This window comes from Esox lucius, chromosome 7, assembly GCF_011004845.1.
Source record: "Esox lucius isolate fEsoLuc1 chromosome 7, fEsoLuc1.pri, whole genome shotgun sequence".
Classification (NCBI taxonomy): domain Eukaryota; kingdom Metazoa; phylum Chordata; class Actinopteri; order Esociformes; family Esocidae; genus Esox; species Esox lucius.
This window is the reverse complement of record NC_047575.1, coordinates 13,534,035-13,561,992: the sequence shown is the minus strand read 5'-3', so window position 1 is coordinate 13,561,992 and position 27,958 is coordinate 13,534,035. Positions and strand designations below refer to the sequence as shown.

The following is a 27,958-nucleotide window of genomic DNA, read 5'->3' as shown; positions in this document are numbered from 1 at the left end:
AATTACAAAACACATTTTGCATCATTTCACTTGGTTTTATTCATTTTTATTGGATAAATGATTAAAAGGTAATAATGTTTAAAACTACGTGATCATCTCCACAGCCATCTCTCATACCCACTGATAACCCATCTATATAGATTTTCTTCCTCCCCACACAGTTTTTTTTTGTTGTTACATTTTTCTCTTTTTTTGGGAGCCATACTATCATAAATGCCCATTTGAAATCTCATCACACTAACAGCAATTTAATGGGGAAGGAAGTAGGATCTAGATCTAAAGGGGAGGTAATTTTTTTTCCCAGTTCATAATTTTCCATCAACATTTTCAAATACTAAAGCAGAGAAAGAGACAGAACCAAAAATGTAAAGTAGAAGAAATAAAAGGTGGGGGAGGGGTTACGCCAGGCAACCCCACCACCCGTCATGCCACCATCGCAGACGGTCACTCTGCACAGCGACGCATCTCAACTCGGTGTCTCAAATTTCAGAACATAGAAAACCACTAAAATAATTTAGAAACTAGATCCAAAATTTTTTTTTTAAATAAGTGATTTTGATGTACAAAAACAGTAATTTCACCTTTTTTTTTTCTTTTCTTAAAGTAATTTTTCTTATAAAAGTTCCAAACACATTGTAGTTCATATTTCATTTATTATTATTATTGATGTATTTTTTTGTATATCTATCAGTGCGATTGTATACCAGTGCAGCTACTGGGTCCAGAGTAAAGAAAAGAGGCTTTTTCATCTTTAATGGCATAAAAAATAAGGAGAAACTCATCTTTTATATAAAGTATAACTGCTGGTCTTTAGGAAAAAAAACACATAGAAACCCATAAATCTAGGAGGCACGCTATGGGGTTTAATTTTCTATTTTTTTTTGTTGGAAAAAAAATGATATAATAACAATGAAAAAATGACAAAAAACTATGCAACCAGCTAATTTCACTATCATTGATGCCTGTTAAGGCTTCAGACTGAATTTGTGAAAATGCATTGAATAAGAGGTTGCTAAAGAAATCAAAAACAAGTTAGAAATTGTAAAAAATAAAATTAAAATACAATATATTTTTTTAAAAAGTTTTATCATGCAGGGTATAATTTGGAAGGACAAGAAGCCATGCCTGAAGAGCAGCATTTGGACATGGCCAGAGGCATCTTTGGTTCAGTTGAACATACAAAGGTAACATGAGCTTAAAGCATTCCACTAAAATACGTGCATCACGCACATACAAGGAATACCGGTACTAAACCCTAACCCTGGTACGGAACCAAATGACATTCTGTCTTCACACATTATACAAGTTCTGTGAGTATGAGCAAAGGTCACTCGTCCATGGGCAGAGGTGTTTTAACTGCAAATTAGCAGTGAATTACATTTTGATCGAAGCTGGGAATATCACATTTGACTGAGATTAGGTATTCATGAAGCTAGATTCTAGAGGTCAAAAAGACAGAACGTTCAGTAATTTCCACATGAAAGGAACATGATATACTCACTGTCTTATGGAAGAGGAATTCACGAATGGCAAGAAATAGTCCCAGTCAAATGTGTTACAATAATTCTAGCAGCATCCTGATGACATCTCGCCTGGCTCCCACTAAACCTACCAACCAAACTGCCCTCATTTCCAGCCAAGTCACAACATGGTCTTTAGCTTAAAGAAACCATGGTTATAGAGGGTTACTACACATGCATGACCATATTCAATTAGTAGGCTAAAACTCAGGGCTTCCTTCAAGGGAGTTTGTGAGAGGTACAGTTGAGTGAAAGCCTAGTGTCAGGTGACCTTTGCTTTAAGCGGCTAGTCAGGCCCATGGAGGAGGATGCGTTCCAGACAGCATAAAAAATTGTTAACACAGAGGTAAAACATGAAGTGTTGTGTGTGCTTTTAAAAAGGAACATCTAGTTGGGGGCCAGGCCCAAAAAGGGCTGAGGACTGGGCGGCAGACGCTAGGTGGGGTAAGGGCCCGTTCGACTGGTCCAGCCCAGGAAAGACAATGTCCCCTTCTGATGCCACAATCTACTGAAAGTCTACACCTTTAACCCCCAGGCCATGATACAGGGAGGAACTTGGGGTGGAGGAGATATGAGGGGCGGGGGGTTGGGTAGTGGGGGCTTCTTGTCCTTTCAAACCTGCAGGGTGTTGACTTACACTGGTAGGAAAAAAAACACCTGTTGAACAGATCTGCATATATCAAGGTTAATAGTCTGATATGATCGATGAGTCCGCATGACCAGTCACGAAACCCGCGACCGCCCCAACATGAGGTCCAATAGCACCATTTTATTTATTTTCTATATTTCTGTAATGATTTACACTAGTCTTGACATTGTAGACGAAGCACGTCATGGGTTAAACCATACTTTATGCTCCACACGCCCCCATGCAGCAACATGGACTGCATGTGTGTACATATATCCACAAGTATGTTAAAGACGGTGATGGGCTTGGTTTTGCAGCAGAAACATTTTCAGGTTGTGCTGTATTTAATGGACCAGAAAATGGCTGAACCTGACTGTTCAGCAGAGCAGAAAGCTCTTCCCGCAGTTCTCCGAAAACAGTTTTTTGTGATTAACTACTAGGCCAACAGCTCACTCAACATGGGTACTGTGTCCTGTCAATGCTGTTAAGAAGCACAGTCTGAAGTAGCGGTTCCCTGGCCCTAGGAGCAGAACATGATGGAAATTAAATCACATTGCTAAGCAGGGAACCACAACACCTGCTATGGCAACACAATAGGTGTTGCGTGTCTCTGGCCCATGTCTACACTAGGTCTTATTTAGGCAGAACGGTGTGGTCTTTAACAGTGTCGCTCTTGGTAAGAACATCTTGCTAAATGACTGAATGGAATGGAATGGCTTGACTAACAGTCACCTTAGCCGCCCAATACAATGGTGAGGGTGAAACAGTTGCTTAAGGTCCTTCCCTAGCCTGCAGGTGGAGGGCAGGGGCAGTCAGTACAGCGTGGGACAGAACACTCAGGCTACCATTTTACCGGTCCTCATTTATTAATTGAGTTATTAAGGCAACACAACTGAAATCGGGGTCATTTGGGGTTACTGTGGATGGAGTGCCAATAAGCCCTTAAAGGTTTGCATAAAAAGAAAAGAAAACCAATATGTCCTACTGTTAGTTGTTGGTAAAGGCTGTTGCAAAAAGGCTGTTTTCTCTTCAAGTACAAGCACCTCTAAAAAATGTCCGTCACCACACAAAAATCGAATCAAGTCCTCAAGATCAAATCCTTTACAAAACACGATGGTTGTAAGCTAATCCTCAAGTTCACTTGGAAATGGCTTCCATGCTCTGTTCAAAGCTCTTCTCCTTACAGGATTTGGACTGAATGCAGCACGTTCACCCTTTCCCACTTTGCCCTGCATCGGTTCCTACCAACTCACCTATCAGCCCAAACAACAGACAGGACAGACCAAAAGGTTTCTAGTGGCACAGAGATAAGAGAGCAACTGGTCCTGAAAACAGCGAGCACCTCAACAAACAGCAGCATGTCATGTTGAAACGGAAAATAACGGCTGGATGCCCTGAACAACGCGACCAACAAAGACCAGTGCCCAGGGTTTAAATGTTGGCTAGTCTCGTCTCCTGTAGCAGTCACAGCAACGCCCAACATTTGACTAGAACACGAGTGCACAACTATGGCAACCGCCACCAAGAACGTAACGTCATGTGGATGTAAACATTGTTTACATCAAGCATACCTAAGGGTCATTGTGGCCAGTTAAAATGGAATCAAACCAGTGGAAAACAAACAGCACAAAGGGAGTTCAAGCACTGGCAATGCTAACTCACAGATTATTTGGGGAAAGGCCAGATGTCACACAGACCCAGGTCCCCAACTAGGACCAAACCACAAAGCACAATCTTTAATATGAAACCAAAAGGTTGGGACCAAAGCCATCAGAATAAGTCAACTGTTACAGGAAGTAAAAACAGAGAGGTTACAGATTAGAGAAAGGGAGAAAAGCAAACACCTCAAGCCAACCAATCACTCTTACAAAGCATGCATTATAAAGAGAATATGGCTTTCAGTAGTTTTAGCATGTCCCTGTCACTAGACTCAAGTCTCCTTCATTGGTTCTCTCTCAAACCAACTGGCATGGAATAACAGGATCATATTTAAAGGGCAGTGACGTGGTGCATTGTGTAACCAACCACACCCTCCAGCCCCGTGGGTCACAATCACGCCCAGCCTGCTCCGCTGAGACTAGGGACGGTTAGCTTCCCTTGATGCCGTCATGATCACGCCAAAATGTCTTCCCCCATTCATTTCTCAAGTTTGAAAAATAAAATAAAGGGAGGGCATATAACGTATCCAAAGCCAAACAAATTAAATTCAAGTTTTGCAGGTTTCATCACAAAACAGTGAACACACAGCGGTGGAACGGATCTGCTCTGTCAAGCATCTTGGGAAATATTTTGGCATGATCCTTTTTCTAATTTAATTCAGCGGCTTCAATCTCCTGTCAGATGTGCACTTAACAACAAACTTTGAACCACACAAACAATTGTCGTGCAAAGCGTTAAAGATCAGTAAATACTGGCCCCGTGGCTTCACAACCCTATAATCTACAATCTAGACCAAACAACTACATCACTACAACGGTTAACAAGGACCAAATCAACTGTAACAGTCAATTCTTTGAGTGGAATCGCAACATTTTGGAAAAGATAGAACCTTCTGGAACTGCCATTGGCTCGCTACATGATACATATAATGTCAATCTGGCTACTATGAAAGGATTACACTAGAAAAAGAAAAGAAACATCCTAATAAATGGAACGCTGTCGCAAAGCCTACATAAAACATGAGCATATACCACTATGCCACAATAATCCACCATATATATGACTTGCTTCCATCCACAGAATTAAAAACCTGATTAGGATTGTTTGAAAACAATAAAAGTTTAAGAATATTTAGTATTGGTTTTCCTTGTCAAAAATATGAACGAAAGGGATTATATATATATAATGCTGCAAAAATGAAATCAATAGGAGGATAAAAATAAAAGATTGGTTTGATTATTTACTTGTCATTATCAATTTATGCTTATTTTGCCACCCGTTGCCAAGTCAACGTCTGGGAGAGCGTCAGCATGGCAACGGAAACTATCATCATAAAATGGTACAGTAGTAGAGATAGCTAGACCAGGATGGGGCGGGCTCTCCGGGGAAAATGTCAGCGGAGAGGTCCAGTGATTGGTCATGCGGCTCGCTGTCAGGAATAATGGTTGTAGGGGGGTAGAGGGTGCCCGGTGCCGTTCTGGTAGTGATGGTGCTGGCGGTGCCCGATGTACTCCGCATAGCTCATTGTCATCTTCTCACTACGGTACCTGGGCAAGAAGAGAGGTGTGTCAGAGGGGGCGTCGTCACTCCCCCTGCCCCCCAACTTAAACGGCTGATGGGGACACTGTGCACGTTACATCCCAACGCTGCTGTGGATCTGGCGGTAAGCCCGTCACTGATCTCTCAAGTGGTAGCGTGGCGCACAGGAAGGTCACGGGGGCCATATTCCAAGGGTTCAGCCACACTTACACTTCGTGATCTACCCTGAAGGCCAAAACAGAGGCAGCGGGGGAAGGGAGACTGGCGGCACCCGACGTGAAAGCAGCCTCTCTTACCTGGTCAACTTAATGGTCTTCCTGAAGTCATTTGTGATGGGAGCTTTGTAGCCTCCCTTTCGTAGTAAGGAATCTATGGTCTGAATGTGGTCCCATCCTGCACAGAGAAGGTTAGATCCTCTTGAATATCCCCTATAGATCCCCTTGAATAGCACTTCTCTGTACAACTACAGCCCTTCAGTCATACAGGGATTACACCCAGCTGGGGGCGGGGGGGGATACATTGTTTCACTTACCTTGCTCTTTTGCAACCTCTGGTAGGTAGGTGGCCGTGCGCTTTGATCCTTTTTCATTGAAAAACTCTATCCTAATGCCATGAACGCCCACCTAGAGTACAGAGAAAGAACGGGGGGGAGGGAGAGAAAAGACTGGACTTTAATGAGCGGACCAACACATAAGGGTCTATATACACCACATGTCTCGGGTCTGACTGTCCTACCCAACTGCAAAACTGAGGCCACAGAGAGGCTTCTATTGGTTGACAGAGGGAATCACTGAGGTAACAGGAGAATTAATGGAAGAGGAGACCGGAGTCCCTGTAAGGGCCAGGATACACTTGTGGTAGCTTGGTACCGTTGTCCCCCACGTCCTCATCACAGAGGTGTGTGTGTGCTTGTCTAGCGCCCCAATCATCCTTGCTGTGTCAATCTCCAGGCTGCAACAGGCTCCAGTTAAATCAGGACAGGAACAGAGGCCTTTTCCTATTCAACTCTCATTGCCGATTTAAACTGGAGAATGACTCTTTCAGTGAAGGCTACTACTCTCCTGAGCATACTAAATATAAAGTGCTGGATACGCATACAGCATGTGAAGGATATTTCATTTCAATACAAACAGAAGGACTGAAGGGTATTGCATAAGATGAATGAATAGCTACCTGTCTTGTTTCAGTCTCTTACCTCCCAGTCAAGGTAATCACCGACGTCCTCGAAGTTGGTGAGCAGAGACACTGAGCAGAAGAGACGTGGCAGCTCATCCCTCGTCATCGGGGGGAAGCGGCTGTCTTTAAGGGCACTGTGGACACACAGGCACAGGGGACGTTTCAGGCCCAAGCGTCAGCTTCATCACTTGGAACCAGTGCCAACAGGAAGAACAACAGATTATGAAGAGCAGAATATTTCAACCCAGGGTACATATTCATCTCACACTGAGCCACAGGGTGGTATGTTTAGAATGAAATACCGCATCCCTCTGAAGAGAGACATTTTGATGGAGAAACCCTACATGGTTACAGTACTCCTTTCTCTGAAGACATTTACATGGCATTAGCTCAGCTGACATGTTCTCATTTTCCCTCTTTTTCCTTCTCCAACCTAACAAAAGACAACAGCAACCAACGTCAGATGAGACCGATGAATGGAGTCCTCCTGTCGCCATGTCCCATAATGCAACACACCCTGTCCCAGTTCACCCATGGGAGTGAAATGTCCCATGTGGTGAGGATATTCAGTCAGTAGAGCATGTCTCTTCTACATGCCTTACTGTCACAACACTCCTTTTGTAACAACAAACTGGGTGAACAGTGAAGACAAAGGCATTCCTTTCTTCTGTCGTGTGTTAAATGTGCCTCTGCAGATTTCCCTGTCACCTCAATGAGGGGTTAAATGCTGTGGTTAAACTTGGCTTTGGGAGGTGGCGGACATTTTGGCCTCGCAGTGCAGGTTCAGATGATGGTTTAGCTGATGACAAATGTTACCTACATGACAGGCTACTCTGGCTGCATCTAAAACTAATTCAGTTCTTGATTCAGACCAAAATATGTGATCTGATTGGTCAAAATGACTGAATCAGTTGGAAAGTGATTCAGTTACCCATATGAAAGTATCAATAAAAATTACTGTTCTTGAATGCAACCAATAGCCTAGACTCTAGGCCAAATAGGAAATACGCTAGTATAAACATCCCTGTGGAATCAACTTGCTCAATGAAGATACTGAATAGCGGTTATGATAAACAATGAGCTGGTGCCAAAAGCTTTCTCTCAAAAGAAACTTATTTAAAACAGTTTTGCACATTGGAGTCAAGATATTTGGGAAGCCACACCAAACAAATACAATTTTAGCTAGGTAGAAATGAGGATTTTCTCAGTGTTTCATGTAAAAAGGATAAGGGGGGGGGGGGGGTTACATGATCTCTATTAACCTAGCAAACTTGAAACTGATTAGATTTTTCAGATTGTATACTATGCAGAATTCTCAAAACCTAAGTTGGGACGCAGTATTCCTTTAGTGTTAAATGGGCCCCTACAGCATTCCTTTAGTGTGTTAAATGGGCCTCTGCAGCACTCCTTTCAACACTGTGGTGTGTTAAAGGGGACTCGGGCATTCCATCCAGGATTGGCAGTGACAGGCTGAGCTCTGCAAATGCCCAGCTATTTTTCTTACTACAGTGAGACGAGGGAGAGACGCACGGAGAAGCAAAGTAATGAAACCATAAAACAGGCTGTCTCACTCTGTGGCTGAAATCTGATGGCAAATGACCTCTCACAGTAATTTACTTTTCAGGATGAGGGCACGCTGATGGCATGGTAACCAAAAGGGACCTGAAAAGACAGCAAATTACTGGGGCAGCTACAGTAGTGCACCAGCAATACATTTGTGCGTTACGGTCCATTTCAAATCAGCCAGATTCTGCCCAGTCAGTCCCAGAGCTAACTAATCACAATTATCCTAACAACTATTTAGGTATGTCCGATGAGGTCCTGGTAACACACAAATGGTGCACTGCCCAGAAGGCAAGAACATTAAATGTCTTAATTATTTAATTTACCTGGAAATACCTGTTGAAGGGGCAATATGTAAGATTATTACTGTACTACTAGCATTAATAACAAGCAAAAATTACCAGCAGACACCTGCAGTTTATGTTTTATGTTTCCCACTCAAAACCACTCAGGACCAGCTTGTACTGAGTCGGTCTCATTTGGTTCGGTAAGATGATAGGGGACAAGTGGTGTCGATTCGGTAAGATGATAGGGGACAAGTGGTGTCGGTAAGGTAAGATGATAGGGGACAAGTGGTGTCGTTTCGGTAAGGTAAGATGATAGGGGACAAGTGGTGTCGTTTCGGTAAGATGATAGGGGACAAGTGGTGTCGTTTCGGTAAGGTAAGATGATAGGGGACAAGTGGTGTCGGTTCGGTAAGGTAAGATGATAGGGGACAAGTGGTGTCAGTTCGGTAAGATGATAGGGGACAAGTGGTGTCGATTCGGTAAGATGATAGGGGACAAGTGGTGTCGGTTCGGTAAGATGATAGGGGACAAGTGGTGTCGGTTCGGTAAGATGATAGGGGACAAGTGGTGTCGGTTCGGTAAGATGATAGGGGACAAGTGGTGTCGGTTCGGTAAGATGATAGGGGACAAGTGGTGTCGGTTCGGTAAGATGATAGGGGACAAGTGGTGTCGGTTCGTTTTGGTAAGATGATAGGGGACAAGTGGTGTCGGTTCGTTTTGGTAAGATGATAGGGGACAAGTGGTGTTGTTTCGGTAAGGTAAGATGATAGGGAACAAGTGGTGTCGGTTCGGTAAGATGATAGGGGACAAGTGGTGTCGTTTCGGTTCGGTAAGATGATAGGGGACAAGTGATGTCGGTTCGGTAAGATGATAGGGGACAAGTGGGGTCGGTTCGTTTTGGTAAGATGATATGGAACAAGTGGTGTTGGTTCGTTTTGGTAAGATGATATGGAACAAGTGATGTTGGTTCGTTTTGGTAAGATGATAGGGGACAAGTGGTGTCGGTTTGTTTAGGTAAGATGATAGGGGACAAGTGGTGTCGGTTTGTTTAGGTAAGATGATAGGGGACAAGTGGTGTCGGTTTGTTTCGGTAAGATGATAGGGGACAAGTGGTGTTATTGTTTAGAGGCAGGATTCTAAACAGAAGCCCTTTCAGTTTCTGCAATTGGTCTAAAATGCATAACTAAGGCTTGAAAGCATGATACCACCTATGAGAAGACAAATAATTAGCAGCTAAACCTTTTGTCATGCTTTGGAGGTCAACCAATTGATTTTAGATCTAGCTTGTTAAAATTGAGAGGAGTGCACCGAATTTCTGTTAGCCAACATCATATACCCTTACAGATATACAACAATGCCATAACCAAGCCCTTCCGAGGCGCCACAGTCCATATGTTTGAAAAGGCGAAGAGTTTCAATCCAATAACAAGGCTTACCTGCTTGTGACCATTTAGTTAGCATCTCAAAACATGACATCATCTTATTTACTCTATCGCTGCAGTCATCCTCCACCCTAACTACAATGAATCTGTCAGGAAGTCCCAAGCTTGTAGATGACACCACTTTGGCATCCCCCAACCTCTCCACCTTGAGATTTAGGACTTAAGGCAGCTCCATATTTAATGTACACTGGGGCAGAGACTTATGTTTTCGAGCAGCGGACCTTACTTTTGAAAATGGGTGTTCGTAACATCTCATTCCTCAGACGCTCTAAATCTGACAGAGACCGCATCATTACATCTGTGTAGGACTAAAATCCCACACACTTTGACATAAACAATGCTGTAATATTTCAGTGAAATCTGGAAAAGGTTTAGAACCATCACTGTGCCGGCATTTCCAACACAGGGCCTAAAGCTGTCTGTCCTAAAGGGCCTAAAGCTCAGCCTGTCTGTCTGCTACCTGTGTGCAGACCGCTCTCTCTTAAAAGAGCTACCATGCCATAAATAAACAGAATAAAAAACAATACGTGGTACATCAATCTGCAACTTTTAAACAAGACTTTAATTCAAAGCCGGAGTAGAAATCTGAAAGGGTACGGCCTCTTCTGATGTGCAACTCTTTTGAATAATCTTAAAGGTCATCAGGTGCTAGCATCAACATGGTACTGAAGCGGCATTGTATGTCTGAAAACAGTATCAAAGTCATCACTAAGAATGAGCATCAGCAGATGGACTACTAGCTGGAGTAAATTCTTCCACTCAGTCCTGATCCATCTTTACCCATTAACTGTAGAGTCCATCCTCAGATCTTCAATTACAGTCTGGTTTGGTTCAGCTCGCTTCAGAGGCACTGATTGTACTTCTAGATTATGCGCGTAAACAACATATTACGCATCCAATGCAAAACCAGGGTTTTAAAATAAGTGTTATTTACTCAACTCCAGCAATACATCTTTGTTGCTTAATTCTTCTGGTGTACTCTTCTACGCCTTTGCCCTCCCACTGACGTTTCTGTAACAACTATTCTCCTTTTTCAATTTCTGTGGGGTGTCTTGGACCAATTGCGTTTTTCAGCTCTTGCCATTACATAATGGATGTGATTCTGCACTGAGCTCTTCATTGGCCACTCCAGCTTTTCTTCTTGAACTATTGCAGGGCGATTTTTGGGGTGTTATTGTCCGACTGGAAGTTCCACCGCCTACAACAGAAACAGCGTGTACACACTTGGTTGAAACTTAAGAAATAAGAATTTAAAAACACCTCTTAAACTGGTGACACATTCAAGGCCCCCATTACCAGATAGGCTGCTATCACACTCAGGGACCCAAGTACCAGAGGCTGGAAAACAACAACAACACTGCATTATCCAACCTCTCCCATGTTCCATTGGGTCATCAGTAAACACAATCAGTATTGCCAAAGAGTTTTCATTTTGAACAATTTTAAATTGGTATGCTTAACCAATAGCTAATTACTACAAATAAATGAAAGTGCAATTTCGCAGAAAACAGACAGCGTATTTTTGAGAGACGTGTAGTATAACACAGCAAACTTAAATTCTAGATAACTTCTGAAGAAATGAAACTCACATAAAACATGTATTTGACTGAGCAAACTATAATAAAAACCATGCGAACAGTTGATGTTATGCCAGACCAGTTAAAACTATTTGGCAGGCCAGCATGGGAAGAGATCCTGCATCTGGTGGATAAATATACAGTACCTGTCTGGGTCTGATATACAGTTCCAGTTCAAAATGCTTGGATGCACCTACTCATGCAAGTTCTTTATATTCACCATTTTCCACAAGGTAGAATAAAAGTGAAGGTATGAAAACTATGACACACAGAATCACGTTGCAACCCAAAGAAATATGTTGAACAGATCAAAATATATTTTCAGATTGTAGCCACTTGCATTCGCTCAACCAGCTTAATGAGGTAGTCACCTGGAATGCATTTCAATTAATAGGGTGCCTTGTTAAAAGGTCATTTGTGGAATTCCTTTTCTTTTTGCTGTGTTAGGGTTGGTAAACAGAAGACCATCATATCTGTACTGTTGTAGTCCATAACATGTCAAGATGTTCACAACTCAAATGAACAAAAAGAAATGACAGCCCATCATTACTTTATAACATGACAGTCAGTCAATGTTTAACATTACAGCAAACCATCAAGCGCAGTGATGAAACAGGCACTCATGAGAACCACCACAGGAAAGGAAGCTGCAGAGGTACGTTCATTAGAGTTACCAGCCTTGGCAATTAACTGCACCTCAGATTATAGCCCAAAGAAATGCTTCACAAGTAACAGACACATCAGAATATCAACTGCTCAGAGGAGACTGTGTGAATCAGGCATTCATGGTGGGACTCATTTGTTTTTCAACTGGCCAATGACCTAAAACACACTCCGGGTATGGGCTATTTGACCGAGGAGAGTGATGGACTGCTGCATCATATGACCTGGCCTCCACAATCACTCGACCTCAACCCAAGTAAGATGGTTTGGGATGAGTTTGGACCGCAGAGTGAAAAAGAAACACACAAGAGCTCAGCATTTCAGGTCAGGGGACTACCGCATGAAGATGGTGGAGCGAACGCCCAGAGTGCAAAGCTGTCATCAAGGCAAAGTGTCAACTTTGAAGAATCTAAAATATAAAAGCATTTATTATTATTTCATGTTATGTTAGTTCATTGTTTTGATGTTTTAAAGCAATATCGTTGAGTGAGTAGGTACAGTAAAAAAAAAAAATTATGTGTACTGTATATCAGACAAAATATCAATCCGATTAACTCTAATATGGCCGACAACTGATCCCACTTGGATTGGGAAGTGATTTTACAAAAACAGCGGATCTTGTTGGTGTGTCAGACTGGGATTTTACAGATCCAAATTTGACTTGAATATACATTTAGGATCCAATGAAAACCTTTAATAAATAGTCCCTGCTGGTCTTTCAGAGCGACGGCTGTTCCAATGAGAATTCTACATCCTGCTGGGAGCAGAGCAGTTCAGGCTGACTGATTAGAGCAGGATAATGTTCCCCAAACCGGACAGTCAAACAGGCACCCACGCATCCCCGGCACTCGGAGGGTAGTGTGACATGTCCTCAGTCACACCAGACATTACATGAATACATCCGTTTCTATGGAGCCCAACCTCATCATTAAGAATGTATTTCACACATGTTGGTGTTTGCATTCAGGCCTATAACAGACAATACACACGAGTGCAACACTAACTTCCATCGGTTAGTGGCCTTAAGTGCAGTCGTCACCAATTCCAGTAGAGAGAGGGTGGGGGGGTTGGGGGGGGGGAGAAAGAGAGAGGGGGGGGGGGGGACAACAACAGGAATGTGACTAGACCGCCTGTCTGGTAGTTTCAGAGCACGAGGTCATTGAGTTTAACATTGCCAGCAGCCCTCGACAGGGGCTGTCTATTAAAACAAACAGATTATCTCAACAAAATGGCTGCTCTGGACTACAAGCGCTATCCATTGGAGTGACAACGTGGCCGGGCCAGCCTTGCGCTCCTCTACAGGCTGCAGCTGTAGGCCTGATGCTGACCCAAGGGCTGCAACAACAGATGTAGACGCCGAACAGTGACCCATCTGTTATAAATCATCAGAATTTGTATAGACTTGGCCTAAAATGAAGGGAAACATCACGTTGCCAACGAGAAATGGGGACGTGGTGACAGAAAGTATTAGCCGAGCCACCCAGACCAAGACATCGTAGACTGAAACAGAACGAACACACACTGAAGTATGACATTCATATGGTGCATGTTAGATCATTGGGGGGGGAGGCTATTCTAAAAAGGGCATAGACAGACACATGCAGAAACAGAGAGGCATAGAGACAGTTTGAGAGGGGGACCGACAGTTAACTAGCTTCAGCCCAGCCACTGTGAAGTTAATGCATTCCTTATTGGATTGTCTGCTACTGTCTCACCCCCCACCCACACCACAACACTCAACCAAACCCTTTGTCCCACTGAGGCCATAAGGTTGATTAAAGCTCACCACATTGGCCGTCACTCAGAGCCATGTCGGTGCTGGACAGAACATTGCATATTATTTTATTTATTAAAGATATAGAAAATGATATACAACATGCTTATTATGTAATGTGTGGCATGGAAGCTGCATTATGTTCGCTTATAATTATTTGCTTAAGTTTATGGAAAACATTTAAGGGGACATTGGATGATCACCTGTGTGGGTCAAAAGTTATCTACCTTGATTTCCACTATTTGACAAACTATTGAGCTGAACAGGAACTTTAATCCTATTCATTCCATTTATATGCATTTAATCACATCCAATAGGAGAAATCTAGTGAGATAACTTCAGACAAATAATCCCACGAGACAGTGAGAATGGCATCTATAATTTTGTGGTAGGAGCCTGTATACAAGATTCCTGAAGATATCTTTTAAGACATTGTCTGGTACCTGTGTCCTAGGGTGGTCCAGTGACCTAAGCCGCTGTCTCCGGAACACATGTACTGCTGCAGCATGGGTTCGATTCCGGGCCTACTGCCATTTCAGCACACTCCCTCCTCTATCTTTCCCACTTTCTCTGTCAAATAAAACAAAAATGCCCAAAAGTAAATCTTTAAAAAAAAGATTTTACTGTACATTAATATGTACATTTTACTATAAGAATAGTTTGGAATCTGCCTGTGTAAACTGGAAACCACTAGTCAACAACGATCTTCGACAAACCTGGATATCGCTGTGAGTAGCCAAAATAAATAAATGTTGATACTAGGGCTGTCACGATTAAGACATTGTCGTTGATTAATTGTCGCACAAATAATTGCAGTTAATGCTGTAATTGTCCATATTTTACATTTTATGCCTGTATTATAGCGTAAGGCAAATAATAATATAATCATACACCTGGTGATCCATAGATGGTTCTTCAGATTTGTGGTGTTCGCACTTTTTATTGCCACCTTTCTTGAGTAAATCCTACAATTCAGCTCCTCCAAATAAGTGCTTCATTTGTTTTAACACCAAAAAGACAATTGCATTTTCCTTTCTTGGACACAGTAGAGTGTGGATACAGAGCCCTTGTAAAGTGGCTAAGGAAGTCAAATGGAAACCCTAACTACTACTAGTTTTATTACAGATATTGCAACCTGAGAAAGATGTTTAAAATAACACAATTCACTAAAGAAGCAAAGTCAACTTATATCTACCTTATAGGCCTGCTTTTCATGATATATTCTTATATTATAAGAATGTATTTCAATGACTGACCAATAGCGAAATGAGGAAAAAAAAATATCCTAACTCCAAGACAGCTGGCCCCTACATGTGATGACAGACCACTCAACAAATGAATGCAGTGGAAAGCAACACTCTAAACAGGTGAGGGTGTGCTTCTGAAGTAGCCATGAAAGAAGAAATTTGTTCCATACATTTCTGGAGCCAGAATGAGCACGATGTAAATAGTTGGAAGTAAGGTAAAATGGGGTAAGACACCACCTCCCTAATTCCTTTTTTCCCTCCCTCTGGCTGCCAACATATTTTAAGTAATTCTAGCAAATGGATTATTTGGTAAATTGACTGAATTTGTTATTTTAAAAAAGTTAGACTTAAAAAAGAAATATCTATACATACACTACCGTCCAAATTTTGGAGTCACTTAGAAATGTCCATGTTTTTTGAAAGAAAAGCTCATTTTTTGTCCTTTAAAATAACAAAAAATATAAATAGTATCTGCAACAGTAAAGGGCTAACTGGACCCCCCCCCCCCATCTTCCTCTGTCTAGTGTCTGTGTTCTTTAGTCCATCTTAATCTTTTCTTTTTATTGGCCAGTCTGAGATACAGTACAGCTTTTTCTTTGCAACTCTGCCAAGAAAGCCTGCAGTATTACAAACTAATTAAAACCATTTGGTCATGTGTCTAAAGACTGCAGGAATTAAAATTCCAGACTAGCAATAATAATGAGATTTCATTAACTGTACACAATGAAGTGTAAGGGAAAAGTAAATGTAATTCATGTGCAGGTGAGGTAAAAAAATAAAAAAGTTCTGAAACCCTATGGCAAAATCTTCCAGTGGCAGGGAGCATTTTATCCTGTTGGCTGAGCAAAATGCCACCTTCCTAAAAATACAAAAAAATCTTTATTTAAATATATATGTCAACGTAAGCCATTTGTTATAGTTTGTTACCCCTAAGGATGGCCGTCTCCATATACACTATTTTTTAAACGTTGCGTGTCAGCAATTAGACATGGTCTTAGGGGGGCATCTTCCCCCATCTTGTCCTACTTAACTGTAAACCACAGAAGCACCAAAGCTCGTAGTTACAGTATGTTTTAGTGTACAAGGTGTGTGTAGGGGGTCTGTAAACTGATGAGGTATAACCTAGAGTCCCTAAACATTAACAAGATAAATGATAGAAAATGGCTTACTTGGTACAATAGTTGCTTCCAGCCAACAGCATTTTAATCATTCTCTACCTCAGCCATGAACATTCTGCTCTCTGAAAACATTCATTTAAACATTGGTTTAAAGTGTCTCTGGCAAAGGTGGCACACTTTGACAACAGTAATCCTACAACTGGTGCCTGTGCACTCTTTGCTATATTCAAAAACGAATTGTGTGTGACACATCAATCTCTTGCTTACATGCATTTTGTTCTGCCTGGTAATATTTAGCAATTAGGAATTTGAATAAGCAGAACCAGCAGTGGAACACATTAAGGAAAGAGCCCAAGCCTTGAGACAGAAACTAAAGCCTCTCTGTGTTCAGCTCAGGGTAAGTACATGATCACACAGAAACAAGAAAAACCACAGCATAATTTTTGTATGCACGAAAGATATATTAATTTTTTTTATCAAAGAAGCCAGTCATATTGATAGCATTACTGCAGGATGTGAAGAACAAAATGCCTCCTTTTCCCAGACACACCCCAGGCTTCACAAACCTAATGACATTAGAGCAAACAGAGGCAGACAGGCAGGCTGAGTGAACAACACCCTCAGCTTTACAGGCATCCTCATCTGGAGGCTTGGTTGTGTTGCCTGGTTCCCCCTCACAACAAACTGCTTTCCCCCATTGTCACTCTGTCAAACCACCAAAAAAACTAAGAAAAAGGAGAGGCTGTTAATATATGGAACAAATCAGTCTATAAAAAAAAGATGATCCAAAATCGAAATAAACTAAAAAAAAAACACACCAACACTGCTTGAGTCGAGTAAAAAAAAAAAAAAAAGCAAGTAAATCAATGTTTTTGCTGAAATGTTAATTTAAGGGCTACTATGTTGTTATTTAGTCCGGTCCAACTTAATTTGCGGTGACAGCAGAAAGCTTGATCTCTCTGTTGCAGTGCATGACCTCCTATGTAGGCCTCAGTGTGGAATCATCCTAGCAACAGTGCTGGCCAATAGGAGGCTAGCTGGAGTCTTAACTTGTAACCAATAGGAAGCCATTATCCGCCCAGGTCAGTGAGTATGTGTGCCTATGAGTGAGTGAGTGCGTGTGTCATGGTATCTGTGGGAGAAAGAGAGGCTGCAGCTCAACCCTGCCCATTCAAATAAAGTGCAATTTTTTTTCCTGTACACCTGGAATGCTGCCTGACCCGGATGAATGAGCCCTTTCCTTGCATAACCCCACAAAACCGAATTGTTCTGTTGGTGGGAGGTCTCTTTCAGAACTCTTAAGAACAGCCATTTCATACTCAGAACTCCAAACATACCCGTCATCTATTTTACTGCAATATGACATGGGGAAATACTGGGTGATTTGCTTCCTCCCAAAGGATTTGGCATCATCGCCCCCCCCCATCCCCTTTTCGGTTGTGCATGCCTATGAGGCAAAGGTCTGACAGTCAGTCCCTCTGGAGATATCTCAGCAGACAACAGGGAGAGAACATAGACACGGTGCTACATGTAATCCAGAGCCTAAACAGCTCTCCACGCTCACCACAATTCGCTTCATAGCACTTGACGGGTTGAAACCAGCTCCTATGCTTTTATAGTCCACTGAGGGAGGCTCTGTTTACATGAAAAACTAAAATGTAAGGCAGGGTAATCAGGTTATTGAAGGGGTTCAGGAACCACACCTGACCAAACTCAGCTAAGTGAGGAGGTTTTCCTGGTCGGATATTAAAAAAATGGAAGTGCCTGTGACCATCCAGGACCAGAGTTCAACCAAAGTAAAGAGAATGCTTGGACCCGTGGGTGTAGCCAAGCTGAGGACAGGGCTTACCTGGTTAGGGTGTACTCCCTGAGTCCTGAGTGCAGGTTCATGGCAGAAAAGGTACCTATACATCCCCTCAACCGCTTGTCCCTGCCAATCTTCCATGTGACAAACAGCGGGCTGAAAGAAAAACAAGGAAAGAAGGTTAAATTTTCTTGTTTCAAAAACATTTAATCTTTACGTGAAACTGGCCTAGCTTCTTTTGTTTATTTATTGCTGGACCAAATAAATAGCTTGAAGTAGCAGGATGCACTTAGGGTTTGGAGGTAGGCCATTTGGAGGCAATACCTGCAAGGTTTTCTGAGTCGTGGAGAGACAAGACACTGACATCTAATATCTTTTAACTAACATTGAGCTGACATATGGATAAATGTGGAATAGGAATTATTATAAACTAAAAAGTGGAATTATTATAAACTAAATAATAAATACATGGATATCTGTTACAGTTTGCCTTTACAGAGGAGATCGCTGGATGAGAGAAAAGTTAACCTTTCCAAAGCAGCTATGTAGCTGTGAAAACCTGTCAAGTTTACTTTCAGCTTAACATCGCCATATGGACTCAGTCAGCTCCATATTTTGAGCTTCCCTTCCCAGTGGGTGCCAAAATCAATTTGAGAGACAGACACAAGCGAGTCAGATGTCTGTGACATTTATTCATGCAGTATGTGTGCCCATAGACCTTTTTTTTTATATCTCAGTCACATTTTGGTTAAAGGGGCAATATGTATGATTTTTACTGTACTACTAGCATACAATTAAGCAAATATTACAGGTAGAGATCTACAGTTAATGTTTTATGTTAATGATCAAATAATTTTCTACGAAATTAATCAGTGCAACTGACTTATTCCCCATTTATACTGGCCTTGTTCGGTAAGGGAAGACGAGGAGAAAACATGTCCTCGTTTAGAGGCAGGATTCTATACAGTGCTCCTTTAAATTATTTCAAAGTCAAAAATGTATCTTAACGTTAAGCACCGTTAGACCCTAAAATGTGTTGGCGCTGTGGTAGAAAGTCCCTTTCTGACCATTTCTTCCACAGGAAAAAATGCATGGTATATAGTGAAATGGGTAAATGAAAGCACTGATAATAAATGGAATAACTCAGTAGAGATCAATGTGACGGTTATAGCGGCATCCATAGTTAAGGAGAGGTCTCTGGTCGAAGCAGAGAATGAAGTCAAATGTATTCAGGAAAGTAAAAAGGGAGCTATTATTAGTATAAATGGGTCTCTCTTTAGGTTCATGAGTTAAGTATTTTATCATGAATTATGTATATTTAGAGGCCAGGACAATGCGGAGACTGAGTGAAGACAAGTATGGCAGTGATGTTGAGAAAAGCAGGTGGAGAGAAAGACAATCAGCTGATTGATCATCTAAGCTTTAGTCAATATTCTTAATCAAGACCTCATTTAGAGTGAGGAAGAGCTGAGTAGCAGCCAATCTACATTTAAATACATTTCTCTCACTCTGGCTGTGTCTGAACGTAACATAACAGTGGAGAATCTCTTCACAGTGACCTTCATTCTGAAAGACTGAAAATGAATAGTTAAGTAGGAGAGACAGAATTTTAAGTCTGTGAGACTGGTGCACCGCAAAAGTGCTTGATAGACAGGGAAAGTGAAAGATGAGCAGATTGATGTCAGATCGATCCTTAATAAGAAGTGATCTCTGGATTTCCAGACAGACAGTCAATGCTTCTGGAGTGAGGATGGTGAATCTCTGCTGTAATGGGTTGACTCCCAGGCTCCACTGTCCAAAAAGCCACTTCATGGCTAGGCAAAAGACCCACCAAGAGACTGACAGGTTTAACATAGACCTATCTTTTCTGTAAGATTCTGAATCTAAACAACTAACCTACCTGAAGACCTGCAAGAACGGCTGAATAATCTGATAGGTTCCAGAAACCGCTTGGGTTCAATCTGATTGGTCCCAGAAACGAATAGGATGTCGGAACAAAGTGTAAAGCAATACTTGAAAAGGTGCACCTACATATACACTCTGATTGGTCAGAAGGTATCAAAATGGCTTTTTGCTTTGTTTTGTACAATACCCAAATTTGAAGTAATGTCAAACAGCTGTGGACGGAGGCTCAGACTGAATGTTTTTGAGAATGACAGTGGAGAATTCCCTTTGAGTCGTCACAACGCAGCCCCCTACTTAAAATGGATCGCTTTCAAACCTGGGGCACGTCAGGTGAACAGCAGCCAAAACAGCCTACATGTTTGGTAAATCACCAGCAGGGTCCGTCGATAAGAGCTGGAATTGTTACAGGGCTGAAGGGTGAATGATCACATCATGGACAGTCTTCTGCTGGTCTGACCAAGAATGCCGGTCCATATCAAACGAGTAAAATCACAAAATAGGTTGGCATATTTTAGACCACTTCCTGGCAAGACTCCAAGATAAATCTCTGGTGATTAAGCGACCATGGTTTGTGTTCTGGAGGAAGGGGCGACAGAGAAAATGTCTGCGCTGCAGCCGGGGTTGATGGGTTCAGTGAATTGCAAAATCCAGACTCCCGAGAGTCAACATTGATTTATTATCATTTCATTAAGAGAAATCAATCACGCCGTGAGCTCAAGGCAAACGAGAATCTTTTGAAAACCCCCATGGCGGAGTCATGAAAACAGTTGTTGACAAAAAGGCACTGCAGACATGACAGGGAAACAGGCGTTAAGGCCTGCGTTTAAACTGACAGATCCATACAATGTGTGTACTTCCTGGGCACTATGAAGTGCTCAGTATGCTCCGTTTTATTCAGGCTCAATTTTACTTTCCTGTTTTTGGCAGTGGTCCCACTCACTTTGGTGTTTCCATTCTGAAAAGTAATCCCAGCTGACCAGCCACGTACTAAGGGGATGTCCTATCAAATCACGTGCAATACTGTGACCTTGACTCTATAACCCATCATCCATTCCCCCTCCCCCCCTCACACACCATGCCAGAGCAAACCCCAACTGCTCTTGATGCCTGATGAGTGAATCAGTTGTTTCAATTATATTGCATGTGTAAAAGGGGGATGCATCACTAGCCTTTTGGTATTCATCTAGTGTGTGACTGACCGAATCCAGTCGGAAAAAACATCTTTCTACACTGCAGAGGAGGTCCAACCCAGAGGACACAGACAGTGTCTCTGCAAAGCATATCAAACAACAATTAATTTAGAAAAAGCTTTGTCAAGCATATTTAACTGAGCCCCGTAAGTCACTTTTATTTAAAGCAGCTAGTAAGTTGGGAAAGGAAAATCTCAAAAGATGGATATTGGCGGTGACAATACATTTCAAATTTTAGGAGGTGCCTCTAAAACATGTCTCGCGTAGCAATAAGTCCAAAAAAATGTGGCATCCCAAATAGACAGCGGAAACCCCCTAGAAAAACCTGCAGGGGCGTTTTAATGCGCATTGCTACATCTGGAGCCCAATTCACACTGCAGGCTGACTACAAATCAGTCCTGATGACATCACTGCCCAGTGCCAAATAGAGTCACAATTAGACAATAACCCAAACCTAGTACCAGCTTTAAACCTCAAACAGGCCATTACTAAATAACCACATTTTTCATCTATCTACAAAGTTAAGAGTGTTGAGACATGCATGCAGGCACATATTCCATTACTCTGGCAGCTAAATCATGGGTCACAAGTCAAGGTAGTGTTGTGGGCAGGAGTGTGTGCAGAGATGGGGGATGGGAGGCAATGGTGTCATGTTCTTCACATCATATCCCTCAGGTTTCAACCTGGCAACCCCAGTGCTCAACCTGGCAACACCAGGTCAGCCACCACATTTCAGTAGTCTATAAAAAAAAAAAAATCATGCTTGTGGCAAGAGGTGCAGGGCAGGCTTAGCGTTCATTACAGCCCCCAGCACAGCAGCTTTATAATACAGCCATGGTTATGGGCCGTGACCACAAGACACCAAGAACAGTTCTCCTGGAGTTCATCCAGCCCACCTAAATCCTCTAAGCGGTAAACACTAGCCGGGGGAGAGGGTGGGGGGGTTGGTGCAAGGGGGTGGCCTACTTCGGTCTGTTTCAAACGTGCGGCAAGCGGGTTTTCGGGCATGGTCTCTCAACACATTACCACACCCGCAAGCAAAGCCCATGGCATTCAAAACCAACATTTCAATAAAGATGGGAACGAGAGAAGCAAAGCGGTACCACATTAATGCTGGAAAGGAAGGTGGGCCTGGGCTGTGCATGTGGTGTAGCTGTCATGTTTTACTCAGCTTATTCCTGAGCATTAAAACCAAACCAGCATGATGCCAACAACCACCTCTGTTCTACCAAGAGATGTACAGCTTCAAAAATCTAATTCATGTGATCAATGTTACTTTAAGAACAGTCAGGCACATTTTTGAGGATTTGTACAGATTTGGCAGAAGAGTGGAAACGTACCAAATTATATTTTCACAGTGGAATTCCCTACTGAAGGAAAATGAAATTGGGCTTTCAATCTGGTCCAACACTTCCTGACATTTGGCACTTGGATTAGCAGCCCCACTTTCGAACATGACACAGGACGTCCCCTTGACTCCTACATCCAGGAACGGTGGGCAACAGATCGACAGATTACCGTGCATCAACGCCAGGGCCCAGAGCACCAGCAGCGTCCCACATCGTCAGAATCACACACCTGATCCAGACCTCACACTTATTCTAATAGGTGGTTTGCTCAAAATGGAGCATGGCCTCCACATACACGTGCTGTTCAAACTTGTGTTCTGACAGAACTGTCTATTGAGGCAGAAACAGGTTTATTTATTGATGATGTGTTTATCATACAATGAGAGGTGATTTACATTACACATTTGCAGGAAAAAAATTTAAATACACTCATATTCAATAGACCAGCAGCTACCCGGATTCTCTCACTACTAAGTCTATATATAGACCTCTAATTCAAGAAATCCCTGTGCATGTAAACTGAGACACAGGATCACGTGACCTACTCTCAGCCAATGGCTCCACTCCTCCTCTACACAATATTAACTAAATGGGAAGCATAAACTTCTGTGTGATCTGGCAAAAACATTAGTGTGTGTGAGGGAGAGGCAGAAAGATAAAAACATCACATACATACACTCTTGCAGTTACACATCTATGATAGAAATATCATGCCATTTCCAAAAAGCATGATAAAAAAGGCGGTTAGGAAAAACCTGTATTCATAAGATAGGTACTGTATTACTGAATGTCATTTCTTCAAAAGGTAGGATAAAGTAGGATACATTAAATATAATGAAGAGATATTGACTGCATGTTGATGTCTGGATTTCTTGAATCCAGACATTGAAATTAATGACAATAGTTTTTCTCCAGGTTTTCCATTAATAATATTTCAAGCATCTAAATATAGAATCATAGAATTGTGAGTTAAAAAAAATACAGCACAGCAATATTATACCATCTAGCACTGGTGTTCAGTAGACAGAGCCACTGTAAAATGTATTAGCAACAATGCTAAAATGTATCCATAACATTCTGAGTAGCAGGATATAATAGAAGAAAACATAAAGGCCACAAGCTACAGGAAAACAATATAATAAACTTAATTTCTACATTAAAATAACCACATTTATTCACCTTCCCAACATGTAAATACAAAAGGTGTCTGAGTGAATTTCCCTTTTCAAAGCTGGGGGACACAAAGTACCTTCACTCTCAATATAAATAACATCTGAACGTTTAATGTGAACATAGACATCATAACAACAGCAACAAAAGCCGTTAGATTGGCTTTAATAATTGATTATGTAAAATGTAGGCCAAACCAACTGTCTACCATTAATAGTATATCAACAGTTGAACAGAATCCTATTGGCAAATGTAAGGGAAATACATTATTTTATGCAGCATCCATTTGTCCTTTGTGGAAGTGTTGTTGTGGACAAACATTCTGAATTCAAGAAAATGTTAAGATTTTTCTGCTTTCAAAGGTTATTATACAGAAACGCTTGTATGTATTCTTGAATTTAGGACATTCACAAGGTATGATAACACAAAAAGAAGGATGCCGCCTATATAGTACATTTATCGTGTTTTACAGTCTTTGTAAACAAGCCTGACAAGCTCATAGACTGATACATTCACAGGTCGGGTCTTTAGTTTTCTCTCAGACTATCATCGTTGAGTTCGAGGCCTGTGTCAGCTAAACTTATATTAATCCCTGAAAGCGTCAAATTAGTATCGATTGTACCAGTCAGAAGCGTTGGGGTCGACGTTTTCCTCTAGTTTAGAACAACATAATGGTGGTTAACGTTACGACATTTAGCACGGCTACAATAACTTCATGATAATGAAGCGGGCTACAGTGGCTTTAGATTTTATTTGAAATGCATGTTTTTGTAAAAGGTATTAGACACTTTTTTCATACAACAAGTACAACAACGACTTGCTCGAGATACCAACACAGTGTACAGTAATCAACCTCAACACTCATTTCAGTGCCAGCCGTGGCTACACAGGTGTACTACAAAACTAGCTATGTCTAATAATAATTTTAAAAACATTTCGGTATTCATACTGGCCTTGCCGCTTGCTTTGTCACTAGTTCTAAACTAATTATTATAGCTAACAGTGTAATGTGAACAAGTTGAACAAGCTAACTTAGTAGCCAAGGATGGCTCAGTCGAGAAAGATGTCTGTAGTGTAGCCAGCTAACCCAAGCAGAAAACACTTTGCTAAAAGTTCTATCAACTGAATCTAGTCACAGAGCTCAAATCAAGCCGTGTCATTTTTTTTAAAGGCAGGAAGGACAAACACACCTCGCGCCGTAGCAAACCATCAAAACTTTCAAAACTGGAAACGCTCGTACTTGCTTTTGGCTATTAATTTAACTTAGCCAAATGCTACTTTTTCCTTTGTTGAACTAGCTTACGTTAGCTAACTAGCGGACGTTAACATCCGTGAACACCATACTGTACCACCCAGTGAAATTACATGTTTTATCCAAGTAGTTTCGATATATTAATTTCCTAACGTTCCATGGCTCAACTATCTTAACTGGCTGCGTTATCCCACGGCTTATCTTGTCACTGTCGTTTATCTGATACAACTTACTGGACACCAAGCTAGTTAGCTTGGCTAGACAGTCGACTGCTTGTTGTCGTTAGCACTAGTGGCTAGCTAGCTAACTAGCTACATATCGAACACCATAATAATAGGACCGAACTTACTAGGGATCGTTTGTAAACCTGGGTGTTCGGGGAGGTTGGTATCCATACAGATGGCAATAAAGCACGTCGAAACAGAAGCAGCACATCTCCGCCGAAACAACCATCTTTCTGCCTCCACTTCCAGAACCAGATCCCGGGCTAAGATTTGGGGAGAGGCCAGTTGAGTTGTAGCCTCCCGGGGCTGGGGACAGAGCGTTGGTGCTACTACTACTACCCCCAGGACCCCCCAGGCCGTTCACTCGGTTCATGTTCCCTGCTGCCACAGTCGAGGAGGAACCAATCCCCAAGTCCGATCCACAATGTCCGGTCCCTGCCACCCCGTTTCCCGCCCCCACCCCACCAGGACCCCCCGACCCGGGGGATCCCGACAGCTTCTGCTTCTTCACCCCGCAGCACCCGGCCGCCATCTTGGAACAATCTGCACCGACACACCGCTTCCGACCCATCACCGTCACGGCGGGAAGGGTGGGGGGAACGCCGACCAGACGTAAAAATCCCACTGCGTTAATACGTATGACGGACAATGCCCCACTTACTAACTTTTTTTTTGTCGGGCGACGTTATATCCAATATGAAGAGACTGCAATGTCACCCTATCTTTGCCTTTAAAAATTACGTGTCTTACGCAAAATCTGTACGTTTTTTCCTTAAGAAGACAGCTGTGGACTACTTCAAATGGTTCGATTGATCTCAGATATTGTCCAAAATACAGGCCTGCTTTTCGTAACACGATAATCACCGAGGTGATTTAAAAAAACAGTTCTGTCGTATAATACTGGAACACATTCACCTCAATAGTTATCCAACAGAGAGACAGTTAACTAGCTAGTTATAGCCGGTCAGTAGCCAGATGTGGAGCTCTACTGCACTGCACCCCCCGCAGCACAGAGACAATCCTTTTTGTGTGGGAGTCGAGAGCTTGAGTACGCAGGACCCATACGCTTTAGCACAAATAGTACATTACGCTTTGGACCGTGTAGCTTAACATTGCACCAGTTGTTTACTTTCATCCGAACTTCGAACTAGACAACTGACCCAATGTTGGAGGTCCAAACGTCAAATCGAAGCAAAGTAAAATAGCATTTGGAAATGCAGTTTGATCCATCAGACAGCGTCAGCGCCGACCTAGTCATTTCAACAAACCAGCTGATCAGTTTGCACCTGCATTTTGTGTCAGTTCTCGGACAGTTCAAAAAAAATCTTATTTAAACCCCAGCGTCATATCAGCGCTGAAAGTTTGCTGTAGATTTGTTTGGAGGTTGTCATCCGCTTATTAGCATACATTTTTAGACAGCAGCATTCTATTCCATCTCTGAAATCCTCCGGGTTTGGTCACTCGTGCTCCTCGCCCGAATCACAGCGGCTACCATTAGCCATAGCCTCTATGCTGTTAGTGGAAAAAACTGTGATCATACGCCGAAATAGGATACAGGAAATGTTGTGCGATCTATTCCTACGCATAATGCGTATCTCACCGTATATGCCGTCAGTGACAAATCTGAATTCTTGCTACGAATTACGCAGAAAAATTGCTGCGTTAACTATCGCCTGCTTCTAATCAGCTCAGCCTCAACAGCACGAGGATCTCGATGCTCCGCTGTTATTTTCATTTAGGATTTATGTCCCTTTAGATAATTTACATCCGTATTAAAGAGAAACCAACATATCCTAAATCCGTTTCGTTGTTGTCGAAGAAAATGCGGTCCGCCCTCTCCCCACTGCCATCTGCTGCAGGTGATGTCTCGGATGCTCTAAAATTGACTGGCGGGCGCGAGGGATTTTGGAATACCAGACGTGAAAAATTGACCGATTTCTTTAACAATAGACTAGCCTACATTCACAAATTACACACAATAACAAACTCCAAATATTATTCTAATCACATAACCAACCGAATAATGTCAAAGCAAATCAGTTACACTGTTTTTATTTGTGATGATGATTTACAGTGTAAAATACCAAGCGGTTAACTTTGTTAGGTGGTACATCATAGCTTATAATGGAACTGGAAAACCGTTGTTTACAGTAGAGTCATTAGACGACACTGCTTCAGTTCTGACAGTTGTTGGTGATGCAGCAAATGTGAACAAGTATCAAATCAGTTGTATCCCACCCTGCAATTACATCAGCTTCACTAAAATCTGAAGTAGTGATTATGTTTTTATGAATGAGGGTTCACAACCAATAACTGTGGTCAGCTATATAGGGATGAATCCGCTTTATGTTGTTTAAATGACCAACTAATGTATCCGGTATCAAAATAGCAAGCATGTAGGCCCAAAGACCCATTCTCCCATGATCCTTCATAGGTATGGTGTGGAAGTGATGCCAAAGTCAGAAAGTGACATGCTTGCAATAAAAGTGTAAGTTTACACAACTCCGCAGATTGCTGGCAGCTCTGAGTCAGTGCTTAAAATGGATGACAGTGAGGTTTCTCAGCGCTGAGCTGGGCAGATCAAGACAGCAGGGCTGAAGAGAAAACATGCAGGGCCCTCTAATCCCCCTATGCTGTATGAAAGAAAGAACTTAAACTTGTAGCAGCCAATCATTTTGCAGTGGGTTGCTTATCTTCAATTAAAGTACTCTATTACAGATTTGCAAGGGCTGCCAACTACTCACTACGTTGAGCTGGTAAGTCATTTAATAAAGACAGCCTCAGCAACATGATAACTCCACCCCCTGGTACCAGAACAAAGACTTGAAAACAGCATGAAGCAAAATGAAATCATATTATGCAGTTATTGGT

The 27,958-nt window shown here is 42.1% G+C and overlaps 1 protein-coding gene across 1 annotated transcript; it reads right to left on the bottom strand.

Moving 5' to 3' along the window:
* Positions 1-21: 21 nt before the first annotated feature.
* On the bottom strand, positions 22-26,873 carry ammecr1 (AMMECR nuclear protein 1). Its single transcript, XM_010900547.4, has 6 exons — positions 25,213-26,873; positions 18,043-18,153; positions 6,542-6,656; positions 5,879-5,969; positions 5,643-5,739; positions 22-5,354 (listed from the first exon to the last, which is right to left on the bottom strand). Exons 1-6 carry the CDS (start codon positions 25,656-25,658, stop codon positions 5,240-5,242), a joined length of 975 nt encoding a protein of 324 aa, XP_010898849.1. The 5' UTR covers positions 25,659-26,873; the 3' UTR covers positions 22-5,239.
* Between the last annotated feature and the right edge of the window lie 1,085 nt (positions 26,874-27,958).

Coding starts and splice junctions, on each gene's coding strand:
- ammecr1 (XM_010900547.4), bottom strand. CDS start 25,658: ATGGGTCGGAAGCGGTGTGTCGGTGCAGATTGTTCCAAGATGGCGGCC. Junction 6,657..18,042: donor AGGGAGTACACCCTAACCAG/GTAAGCCCTGTC, acceptor GTGTGTCCACAG/TGCCCTTAAAGACAGCCGCT. Junction 5,740..5,878: donor AGAGGTTGCAAAAGAGCAAG/GTAAGTGAAACA, acceptor TTCTCTGTGCAG/GATGGGACCACATTCAGACC.